Source organism: Salvia splendens, chromosome 19 (genome assembly GCF_004379255.2).
Source record: "Salvia splendens isolate huo1 chromosome 19, SspV2, whole genome shotgun sequence".
NCBI classification, from domain to species: domain Eukaryota; kingdom Viridiplantae; phylum Streptophyta; class Magnoliopsida; order Lamiales; family Lamiaceae; genus Salvia; species Salvia splendens.
Window position 1 is genome coordinate 25,960,922 of NC_056050.1, and position 11,711 is coordinate 25,972,632.

The 11,711-nt window shown below is 39.0% G+C and overlaps 3 protein-coding genes across 3 annotated transcripts; 2 read left to right on the forward strand and 1 right to left on the reverse strand.

The window, feature by feature from the left end:
* The first annotated feature begins 2,098 nt into the window (after positions 1 to 2,098).
* Positions 2,099 to 5,560, forward strand: LOC121779493 (protein NRT1/ PTR FAMILY 3.1-like). Its single transcript, XM_042176818.1, has 4 exons — positions 2,099 to 2,244; positions 2,342 to 2,559; positions 2,980 to 3,545; positions 4,626 to 5,560. Exons 1-4 carry the CDS (start codon positions 2,169 to 2,171, stop codon positions 5,512 to 5,514), a joined length of 1,749 nt encoding a protein of 582 aa, XP_042032752.1. The 5' UTR covers positions 2,099 to 2,168; the 3' UTR covers positions 5,515 to 5,560.
* A 142-nt stretch (positions 5,561 to 5,702) lies between these two features.
* Positions 5,703 to 7,254, forward strand: LOC121779495 (ACD11 homolog protein-like). Its single transcript, XM_042176820.1, has 5 exons — positions 5,703 to 5,832; positions 5,922 to 6,177; positions 6,641 to 6,813; positions 6,899 to 7,044; positions 7,118 to 7,254. The coding sequence occupies exons 1-5, from the start codon at positions 5,777 to 5,779 to the stop codon at positions 7,222 to 7,224; spliced, it is 738 nt and encodes a 245-aa protein (XP_042032754.1). The 5' UTR covers positions 5,703 to 5,776; the 3' UTR covers positions 7,225 to 7,254.
* Positions 7,255 to 7,354: 100 nt separating this feature from the next.
* Positions 7,355 to 10,220, reverse strand: LOC121779494 (dihydrolipoyllysine-residue acetyltransferase component 4 of pyruvate dehydrogenase complex, chloroplastic-like). Its single transcript, XM_042176819.1, has 6 exons — positions 9,288 to 10,220; positions 8,705 to 8,896; positions 8,518 to 8,605; positions 8,366 to 8,436; positions 8,209 to 8,292; positions 7,355 to 7,648 (listed from the first exon to the last, which is right to left on the reverse strand). Exons 1-6 carry the CDS (start codon positions 10,113 to 10,115, stop codon positions 7,544 to 7,546), a joined length of 1,368 nt encoding a protein of 455 aa, XP_042032753.1. The 5' UTR covers positions 10,116 to 10,220; the 3' UTR covers positions 7,355 to 7,543.
* Positions 10,221 to 11,711: the final 1,491 nt, after the last annotated feature.

An 11,711-nucleotide genomic window follows, 5' to 3' on the forward strand; every position in this document is an offset into this window, starting at 1 on the left:
AATTTCGTAACTTCTACCAAACATTATATTTTTATTTAATATCCACTCAATATTTTAAAGTTAGGTAATTATCAAAAAATTCATGAGATTTAGTTAGATTTTGGTTTGTCCCACAATATTAAAAATCAGTTGGAAAAATCATGAAATTTGGATTTGTCAACTATCGCATGAAATTTGAATTTGTCAACTAGTCTGTTAGTCGTGAAATCATATGTTGGTGTCAACTTTAATGAGTTAAACGATGTTGTCTATTTATGAAGAAAAATGAGTCGTTTGCTTGAGAAACATCAACAATATATTGACGTGTAACCAGATTTTTTGTTGTGAAATCATTACGAGCAACTTCATGGGATCTACGACTTATTCTAAAGCTTCATTGAATTTAACCAAATTTTATAATTTTTTTGAGAAATTTTAACCTATAGAAAAGGTTGTATGCGACATTTTAACGTGGTCATATGTACAAGTGGACCTCAACACTTTGGATTATAGCAAAAAAGTCCGTTTCCCATCAAAATAATGGGTCACCAATTTTTTTTTAAGTTCACACTATGATTCTCATAGACACGAAATGATGGGACACGAAACTCTATTATTTACAATAATTGCTAATTTGATTTGAGTTACTAAATTTAAATAAGCAACGTCACATGATATATACCTAATCTAATTCAATAATTTGATTTGAATTCGATTGACTACTTTCACATTCGGTGGTAAATCTCCACTCTTGTTAGAATACTATAAAAAGATATTTTGTCACGGGGAAATTATCAATATTCTAACAAAATTCCAAACCTCTTGGAAATCTGAATTTTCTCTTTTTTTTGTGCCAACTACTGAAATCAAATGTATATATCAACTGTCATTTAATTACGTATAAATTTCTTCTTGAGATCAATAATTGAACAAGAATTGTACCTCGTGGACAAAAAGAAATTAATTAACATTGAAAATATAGAAAAGCCAAATATAGAGGAAACAGTATTTTCCAATGAAATGATATGGTGAAACTGATAAAGCAAAAGTGAGAAACAGTAACCACCACTAATATTTTGAAATGAAATATTGTACTCCCTCAGTCCCATCTCAAGTGATTGATTATTTTTCGGTACATGATTGAGGAAAATGGAATACATAAATAATTAAAGTGGAGAGAAGTAAAATACTAATTAATACTAGAATAATGTATATACGACTCTCTTCTATATTATTCTATCTCTTACTTTACTTTCTTCCCACTTTAACTATTTATTATCATCTTCGTAAAACAACGGCCAAAAAGAAATCAATCACTTGAGTTGGGACGGGGGAGTATATAACTTAATAAAGCCAAAACTAGAGAAACATTATCTAAATCAAAAAATATCTAATCACACTAGTATTTTGAAAAGAAATAGCCAAATTTTCATTGCCACAGATAAAATTTATATTTTCATAAAATATAACATATGTCTTTACTTGAATATTCATCACATACAAATTACAATCCTTCTTGCTAATCATATTGAGGAATTTAATTTTATTCAAACTTTATCGATGTGTGTATCACATTCGATAAAGTATTTAAGGGCATGGATCTTATTTACTATTGATGTCAATGTCCTATTAGAGTAATCCAACCAAGAGAAAATTCAAAACCCTAGTCTCTCAAAAAAACCAGATTATTATCATATCCAAAAAATTGACGACATAACGTTTGCTAACTATTTATATAAGGTCGAGAAAGCTTAAATAACTCAAAAGGAAAAATAAAACAAAATTTCATAAAAACAATAAAAATATGTTTTCACACGTCAAACAACCTCCGATGGCCAAATTCCATCAAGCATCACTATTCATTGGCATGTTACGCATGTTCTGTGTGAAGTTCAAGTCATTCTGAGATCGTAACCTTTTTAATTTCATCCACTAGAACTACATCAACTACTAATAGAAAATAAAATATGGTCATAGTCTCATAGATATATATGTAATAAGATAAACAGAGTTATCCACATGAGAGTCTTTAAAATCCATCTTTCCTAAAAACCACATATTTTCCTGCTGCATTTTTTGGAGGGTTGTTTGATCACTTACATTGTTGAAAGTGACAGCTCACTTAACACAACCTTGCTATAAAATGCCTATCTTCAACTCCATTTGGTCCATAAAAAAAATCAAGAAACATGGCCATGATAAAGAAGAAAGATTCCACCATCAAAAGGAAGCAAGGTGGCTTGATCACAATGCCCTTCATCTTTGGTGAGTACTTCTCATTTATGCAAGAAATCAACTAAATTAGCATTAAATTATAGAAGTATTAAACCTAATTAATAATGGTTATAATGTAATTTTGCAGGAAATGAAGTAGGTGAGAAATTGGCTGTGGTAGGATTTAACACAAACATGATAAGCTACTTAACCGGGCAGCTCCACCTGCCCATGACCAAGGCCGCCAACACGCTCACGAATTTCGGTGGCACCGGAGCCCTCACGCCTCTTCTTGGGGCTTTCATCGCGGATGCATTCGCCGGGAGGTTTTGGACCATCGCAATCGCCTCACTCCTCCTACAAATAGTAGAGTTTCTTATTTTAATCTTGTTTTGTGTCCTTAACTTTCACCGTTTTTGCGAAAAGTTTGATTTATGTGTAATTTGTTTGGTATAGTTTGGCGACGAAACGTTCAGTCAATTTGCCAATAAAGAAATCTGGCGAGTTGACTTAGCATCTCGTCCCCGGATTATGTCAATAAAGAAATAAATTGAACTTTTTGGCAAAGTGAAAGTTTAATCATTTAAGGTAAAGGTAGGTAGAATATATTTTTCTAAAAAACATTGAGAGTTGATACGAAACAAATTTAAGTTTTTAACCATAAATTTATTTGCCTAAATATACTAAATAGATAAATGTAACGCATACATAACAATAAATAAACTAATATGTCTGTCCATAAGTTTAGATTTGTTTGCAATTATTTATATTATTCTCACTGAATAGGGAATGATAAGTTTGACCGTCTCCGCTATCCTCCCGAGCCTAAGGCCGCCGCCGTGCAAGGCCGGCGGCAGCGTGCGATGCGAGGAGGCGGACTCAGGTCAGCTCGCCTTCCTCTACGCGTCGCTCCTCCTCTCGGCGCTGGGCTCGGGCGGGTACCGCCCCTGCATCGTGTCGTTCGGGGCGGACCAGTTCGACGAGAGCGACCCGCGGCAGAAGGTGACGACGTGGAAGTTCTTCAACTGGTACTACTTCTGCATGGGCGCCTCCATCCTGGTGGCGAACACCGTCATCATCTACATTCAGGAAAACGTCGGCTGGGGGTGGGGACTGGGCGTCCCCACCTTCGCCATGGCCGTGTCGGTCGTGGCGTTCGTGGCCGGGTACCCCATGTACAGGAAGCTTGACCCTGCAGGCAGCCCCTTCACAAGGCTGCTGCAGGTCTGCGTCGCCGCGTATTGGAAGAGAAAGCTTTCTTTCTCTTCCGATACGAGGGCGTTGTATGAGAATGAGACGCTTGATGCGGCTATTTCGGTCGGGGGTAAACTCGTCCACACCGAAAATATGAAGTGAGCTTTCTTTCTTGTTTGACGTAATTTGACTATGAATTTTTGTTTTTTTAAATCTGAGTTATATTGAGTAAAGAAATTGAGGTAAATTAGTAACTAATCATAAATTAAATAGCTTGTGTTGCATACTTGATACTATTATTTTGGGAGGGTAATAATGTGAATTTTGACCAGTCTTGTATATATTAGGCGCCACCACCAAAGGATACAAGATTTTATGTGATATGTTTCTTAGCATCACGTTATTAGATAAGGTTCATGTCTCCCTATAGTGCCAAAACTACAGTCTTCCCGATAATGTAGATTACATTTCATTTTATATTATCCATATTTGACTCTGCTTGAATTTGTCTAGGGGTGAGCAAAAAAAACGAAAACCGAATATCCGAACCGAACCTAATCGAATTTTTGAAATTCGGTTTGGTTTTTTCAGTTTTTCGGTTCGGTTATAAAAAAACAAAAATTTCGATTTTTAGGTTCGATTTGGACGAAAAAACCGAGAAACCGAATTATATTTTAAATATAATATTATATTTATATATTCTATTAATTTAACATGTATATCATATACTATATAATATATATTCTTTAAATATATTTTATATAATATGTATTATACATATTCTATTAATTTTATATTATATATATTTATATTCTATATATATAAAATAAAATAAATTATATATATATATATATAAATATATACTCCATATTTTTTTCGGTTTTCCGGTTTTTTTGAAAATTTTGGTTTTTTTGGTTTAGTTCGGTTTTTGAAGTTCGGTTTTCAATTTTTTTGGTTTTCGGGTTCGGTTCGGTTTGGGTTTTGATCTAAATTCGGTTTTTCGGGTTTGGTTCGATTTTGGCAAAAAACCGAACTGAAACCGAATGCTCACCCCTAAATTTGTCACTATTAAGTATCAGAATATATGTGCTACATGTTAGTAATTTTTGTTTCACTTTAACTATACGCAATCGATCATTATTTACATGGATTGTGTTATTGGATTGGATATGTGTAGTCGTTTTCCACAATACTTCTCGATAAAACTAATGCAAATTAATGATGTTTCATTTGATTAGGTTCCTTGATAAAGCGGCGGTTGTTACGGAAAACGACGATCCTAAGGCCCCTGATCCATGGCGGCTCAGTAGCGTCCACCGCGTCGAGGAACTCAAAACCCTAATCCGGATGGCCCCGATATGGGCGGCCGGAATCATCACCATCACCGCGGCCGCCCAGCAGAACACTTTCTCCCTCATGCAAGCCCGGTCGCTGGATCGGCGCCTCGGCCCGAAATTCGTGATCCCGCCGGCCTCCATGTCCGTCCTCACCCAGGCGTCGATGCTCGCCACCATCGTCTTCTACGACCGCGTCTTCGTCCCGGCCACCCGCCGCCTCACGGGCCTCGACCGCGGCATCACCTTCCTCGCCCGGATTGGGATCGGCTTCGGCGTCTCCCTCCTCGCCACCCTCGCCGCCGGCTTCGTCGAGGTCCGGCGGAAGGAGGCCGCGGCGGCTCACGGCCTCACCGACGACGGGGCGGCAGCAATCCCGATGTCAGTTTTCTGGCTAGCGCCGCAGTACTGCCTCCACGGCGCGGCGGAGACGTTCACGTCGATCGGGCACCTCGAGTTTTTTTACGACCAGGCGCCCGAGAGCATGCGAAGCACCGCGCCGGCGCTGTTCTGGCTCTCGATCTCGGCCGGGAGCTACTTGAGCACGCTGCTGATCACGGTGGTGCACCGGTACAGCGCCGGCCGTGACGGATCGAACTGGCTGCCGGATGATAATCTCAACAAAGGGAGATTGGAGTATGTGTATTGGCTCATCACACTACTCCAGTTCATCAATTTGATTTACTACATCATTTGTGCTCAAATGTATACATACAAGCCATTGCAAGTAAAGGAATTAGGAGATCAAGAGAGGGAGAGAGAACATGGAGTTGAGTTAGTAGAAAATGCTTAGTACTATTATAATTTGTACAATTGAATAAAATTAGATTATGAGATTATTTCAGCCTATAAATTACATAAAAGCAAAAATGATAGCGGTTAATTTTTATTAGCTTCAACGACCTTTTCTCGTTTTAGTTTGCTTTTTTTCCTCTCAAACCATTCTTTACTACTATAAATAAATAATTACCCACTATTTTTCACATTAACCATCTTTCTCTTCCACAAACGGTTTTCGTTTATTTATAACAAAAAACTGTTTGCTTTTTCTTCGAATGGCCCTCAAATTACGTTCCCTTTTTTCAAGATCAGGAGGCTCATTCAAAGAAAAGTAGGATTTTCTCCCATTTCTTGAATTTCAGATGATTTTTTAATACATATAGGCTTATTTTTTCTCTCTTTTTTTTTCGAAATTTGGAGGAGCGAAAAATTGGTTAAGAGCTCAAGTATGTCGGGGCTTGAGGGGGATGGTGTTGGCACTGCTGCAGGGTGTAAGTTCACGCCTTTGTCGGCGATGGCGGACGCGTTCGAGGACATCTCGGCGACGGTGAACGAGGCCGGATTTAACGGTGATCTCGATTTGAAGAGCTTCTGTGATGCGTGCTCTCATGTCTCTATTCTCTTTGGCTGCCTTGGCGCGGCCTTTAAATTTGCTGAGTTCGAGTATTGTTCGAAGGTATCTCTCCCACATCCGATTCTATAGCTTTAATCATAGTTTATGGCCCGACTTCGTAAATTAGTTGCGAAAGCAATCCACCTTAGGAATTCGGAAGCCGGAATTGTTTCACGACTAACTCGAAACGAACATCGGCAAAGCCAATGTGAAAAGGTACTATTTCGCGACATGTCGCCTTTTGGGTTAGTCGTGAAATGACGTTTCATGAACGCGAGTTTTAATACAAAATTAGTCAAGGAGAAAGAAAATGGTTATAATATTATTAATCAAGAATGAAACCCACCACAATAGAGGGAGAAAACTTGTCAACAATAGAAAGGGATTAACGAAAATGGAAAAACGGTACTGTAGGTTCTGGACGAAGGGAGTATCATTTTTGCAACTCGATCGAAAGATCGGATCATATACAATAATTAAACCAAAATATTATCTCTCTCTCATGACATTAATCCATGTTTTTCAGGTGAATGGGCTTAAGGGGGCAATAAACACACATTTGACATTATGCAAAATAATAGATCATGACATGAAACAAGACAAAGTTAAGACAAAAGGAAGTCTTACTCGTCAGCTGCGAAGAGTGAGACAAGGCATTGATCTCATTGCAACTCTGTTCCAGAATTTCCTCAACTCAGAGTATGTTTTGCTCCAAATTCTGTCACATTTCAAACAATTCATTCATGGCTAATCGAATGATTCGAATCACAAATTTCCAACACAGTGACCCGAGTTTGAAAGAAGCCGCGACGTCGGCTTATGCAGAAACCTGCGCACCTTACCACACTTGGGCTGTAAGAACTGCTGCTTCGGCAGGGATGTACGCTCTTCCTACAAGGGAGCAGCTGCTCGTCAAAATGAACGAAACTCGTAGGTTTCCTGACTTTCTTCTTTTTTCTGCCAAATGTGATTTTACACTAAAAACGTCGGTTTTTTTGAGCAGAGGAATCAGCGGAGAGGGAGATGAGAAGATTCATCAAAGCCTCGGTTCCGGTCATAGCATACATTGACAAGCTCTACACTGTGAGAAATATCAGCTTGGATTGGTGAGGCTGTGGAGGTTCGTCGCCCGGATCTCACACGGGCAAATTTCTGCTTATAGATCAGAGATATTATGTGTATAGAACTAACAGTTGAGATGTCCATTTACTAGTTATGCTAAATTACAGGAACCAAATCATAAAATAATAATAACTCAGTACCAATTTCATTATAAAAAAATGTGGAAAAATGATGATCATCCTGCTCACATAGACAAAATTAAAAAATGCATTCCATTATTTTTAATTGTAAAACTATAATATCAGAGGAAAAGAATCAAATACTAGACTCTTCGACTGCCTGCTGCATCTTATTCGATGTTAGCCGTCTACATTGTCAAGCTTTCTGGGTTCTGGATGATTTTCATGAATGTTTGAAGGTATGCAGCCAAGTCGGCACCATAGATGACTCGGTGGTCAGCTGTAACGTTCACCTGAACAAGAAGTTTTTCGAGTGTCATTATATTGCTAGCAAGCCGAGGAAATTGAATTGTTCCACATTAAACAATGACTCTAATGTAGAAGCTAGATTTGCAGTAATGAATCTTATTCATAACTACAACAATATGCTAATAAATGCTAAGCATCTAGGCTTTCGATATCCTATGACCTCATAAAAGCTACTAATCTATCATTTTCTTGAATAAGCTTCCATATTAACCTAGAAAAAGCTACTAATCTATTATTTTTGCTCATAAGGTCTTGGTAGATAGAATCGATGTACCATGAAATTATCTCAAATATTCTTTCGGGAGAACAAATTAGTATATGTTATTTCTTCCTTTTATTGGGTATGTTTTAAGCCATACAATTAGATGGGTCTTTTGGTAAATCCAAAGGAAATCACTCAATATAAACTCAACCATCAAAGGGTAAGTTGTACCCCTTAATTACGAGACTCGTGCTAACCAAACATGTTTTATAAACCAGTTGGTATTATAGAGCTGATTCATGATTCATGAAATATAAATTTAGACAAGTATAGTGGAGTTACCAGCATCTGGTTTTTAACGGTGAAGAATCCTTCTTTGTCAGCTACAACGGTAGGCTTTGATGCTCCCACGGCCATTATAGCTCCCTAAACAGATAGCTTAGTAAATAATCATAAGTAACATTTTACAATATATATCATATTATGGTTAAATCATCACCTGTCCTGGAGGAAGTATAGCATCGAATCTATCGACTCCAAACATGCCCAAATTAGATAATGTGAAAGTCCCTACATATAAATTATGTAATTTAGTTGCAATGCAACCATATGTGTTCTCGGAAATCGATACAAATCCTACCCTATGAGTACCTGAGTTGTATTCTTGGGGCTGTAGTTGCTTCGCTCGTGCCTTTTCGACTAGCTCCTTCCACTTCTTCGACAAGAGATACAAATCCAACTAGAACAACAGCACACAACCAAGTTATGATCTTGCAACCGTTGCACAATTACAGTTGCCACACAACAAGAAATCAAGCAGCGAATTCTCGATTTGCACCTTATCAGCATCTTGAAGCACGGGCGTGATCAACCCATCATCCATTGCCACAGCCACAGCGATATTTACGCTGCTGTTGTATGTAAAACTTTTCCCATCTTTACACGATGAATTCACCACCGGATGCTGAACCAGTGCCATTGCTGCAGCTTTTGCTAGCAAGGCTGTCATCGTAACACCCTTCGCCTTCACCTATTATCAATCGAATACTTCACATTTCATATCTCTGTTATATACTATCTGCCAAATAACACCAACTCATACCGACCTTTTAAGCAAACAATCGCAATCGATCGATAGATTAAATCACATTACTTATTACTGATAATCTGCCAAACCATCAATTCATCCAAACCACACTTCTATTAACTAAGGAATGCCTAATATTTTCAAGTAAACTGGGGAAATTGAGCAAATGTACATTCTTTTACAGAACATCGATGGATTAAACCGCATTACTCATCATTAAAAATCTGCCAAATTCATCAATTCAACATGAAATTCATGAATTATCTATTAACCACGGAAAACCTAATATATTCAATTAAATTGGGGAAATTAAGATCAAATTGAGCAAATGTACCTTCTTATACAGAGCATCGAGCGCATCCGTCGCAATCGGATAACCAACTCTGAAAGTCGGCACGGAGAGGCTCTCGATCATATTCCTCGACACCGCCGCCTGCATTGTGGTAAACGGCACAATTTTCGCCCCTGGAATCTCAGGGTAACTCACCGCAGCCTTCGCCGGAGCTGCAGGCGCCGGCGCCGACGGCGCCACCGCAGCTGCCACATTCGCCTTCGGTGCAGGCGCGATTCCAGCAGCTTTCTCCACATCCTCCGGCGTAACCCTACCGTTCGGCCCCGTCCCCGCCAATTTACGGACATCCACCTTATGCTGCTTCGCCAATTTCTTTGCAAACGGCGTCGCCACCACCTTCCCCGGCGCAGAATCAGCAGAAATCGGAGCAGCAGGAGCAGGAGATTCAGCTACCGGAGCAGCAGGAGGCGGCGACGACGGCGATTTCGCGGCGGCTTTTGCTTTAGCTTCTTCAATTTCAGCCTCGGTCTCGGCTAAAATGCCGATCGCGGCGCCGACGGGGGCGGTGTCGCCCTCGCTGACAACGATTGCGGCGAGGATGCCGTCGTAGAAGGTCTCGACGTCCATGTCGGCCTTGTCGGACTCGACGACGACGACGGATTCGCCCTTGAAGAGGAGGTCGCCCTCGGATTTGACCCAGGAGACGATTTTGCCCTCGGTCATGGTGGAGCTGAGAGCGGGCATGAAGATCTCGCGGATCTTGGCGCGGATGACGGGGGAGGGGCGGGGGCGGGGGCGGAGGAGGAGTGCGGAGGGGCGGAGGAAGGGAGTGGAGGAGGAGACGGAGGAGGAGAAGGAGAGGGAAGCCATTTGCGATTGCGGCGTAGGAGAAGGAGAGGGAGTGATGAAGTAGAGAAAAAGGGGCGGAGAAGACGAGGGGGAAATTTGGTTGAGAAGATCGCCTCACATCACAACCGCCAAGTGCCTACTGTGTGTGAATTTCACACACTCTAGGTGACAAAATTTGTTTAATTTCTATAAAAAAAATGTATAATTAGTAGTCTTTTTTTTTATTTTCTTTGTTTATGGTAATTGGTCAATTTCGTTGACAATAATTTTAATTTTTTTTATCTTTATCTATCTCTTGGTTATTTATCATTATTGAAATGATTGTATAGGAGGTGTCTGTGACTGTCGGAGATGTATTCTTGCAACATGTGTGGTTGTGGAACTGAATATTATTTACACGTGTTACGAGAACTTGGAAGGCATTTTGAGATATGGTGGGGAGAAAAGCTTCTTAGAGTAGTTGCTTAGTCTGACAGTTTGGTTAATTCAAAATATTAGTTCTGAGAGATTGAGGAGGAATGAGTTTAAATGGAATTTGATTTTTGGGATAAGATGTTGGTACATATTGAAGAAAAGATACGACTTTATTTTCTAGGAAATTGGGAGAAGATCAGAAGCTATTATGAATCTATGATGCAGATCATAATGACTAAATGGATGGTGGAGGTTTGGATGATAGAGCTCTTCGTATTTCTCAATTGCCTATATTAGTTGGTTGACAGCCAACTTGGAGAGATACTTTAAAGTTCAACAAAGATGTCTCTCTAAAAAGATATTTAGGATGGACTTTTGGTGGTAGTATGGATTTTGTTACTAATGTTTGAAAATGTTTCATTGTAGAACCATAACTTTGGTGCATTTTATATCGTCTTCATGTGGCAAAGGAAATGAGTTTTAGAAAGTTGGATGTGGAGAGTAACCGTTTGGGTATCAATGGTTTTGGGACGTTATGATGTCACTATTAGTAGCGGCGGATCCAGGTGGGGTCGGCCGACCCCACCATTGTTCCATGAATGCCACCGGAAAATACCACTACTTGGCCCGCCGACCCTAAAATACCCTGCCTCCACCCCCTCGACAGCCTTCTCCATAGAACCGAAGGAGATAAGACAATGAAACTAAAAATTAGAGAAACAAAGAAGAGAAGAGATATACATGTACATCATCACCGTAGATAAAAAAATTTATAAGATTTCGATAAGAAATTTGGAACAAAGAAAGAGGAGAGCTGAGAATTTTGTGGAAGAAAAAAATTTGGGGAAGAAGATGCATCGTGTTTTGAGATCCGATTCGGTCGATTTGGGCTTAAAAATTGAGATAGTGGGGATTTAGGCTTAAATAAAAAAAATAGTTAATGCTACTTTCTTCTAGAATATTTTTTATTTGAAAATCATCAAATCTGTATAATATATTCATTATTATTTATATTCATTAGTACTTTAATATTATCAATTTTCAAATTTGGTGTTATGGATATTCAGTCTATTTCCTATCACATATTAAGTCATAAAAAAATACAATATATTGAATACCAATTATATACATATCGTAAATTACATGACATATATATTTAAAATTAAAAAACTTTAAAATACAAACAATAAATTTGTGAGAATC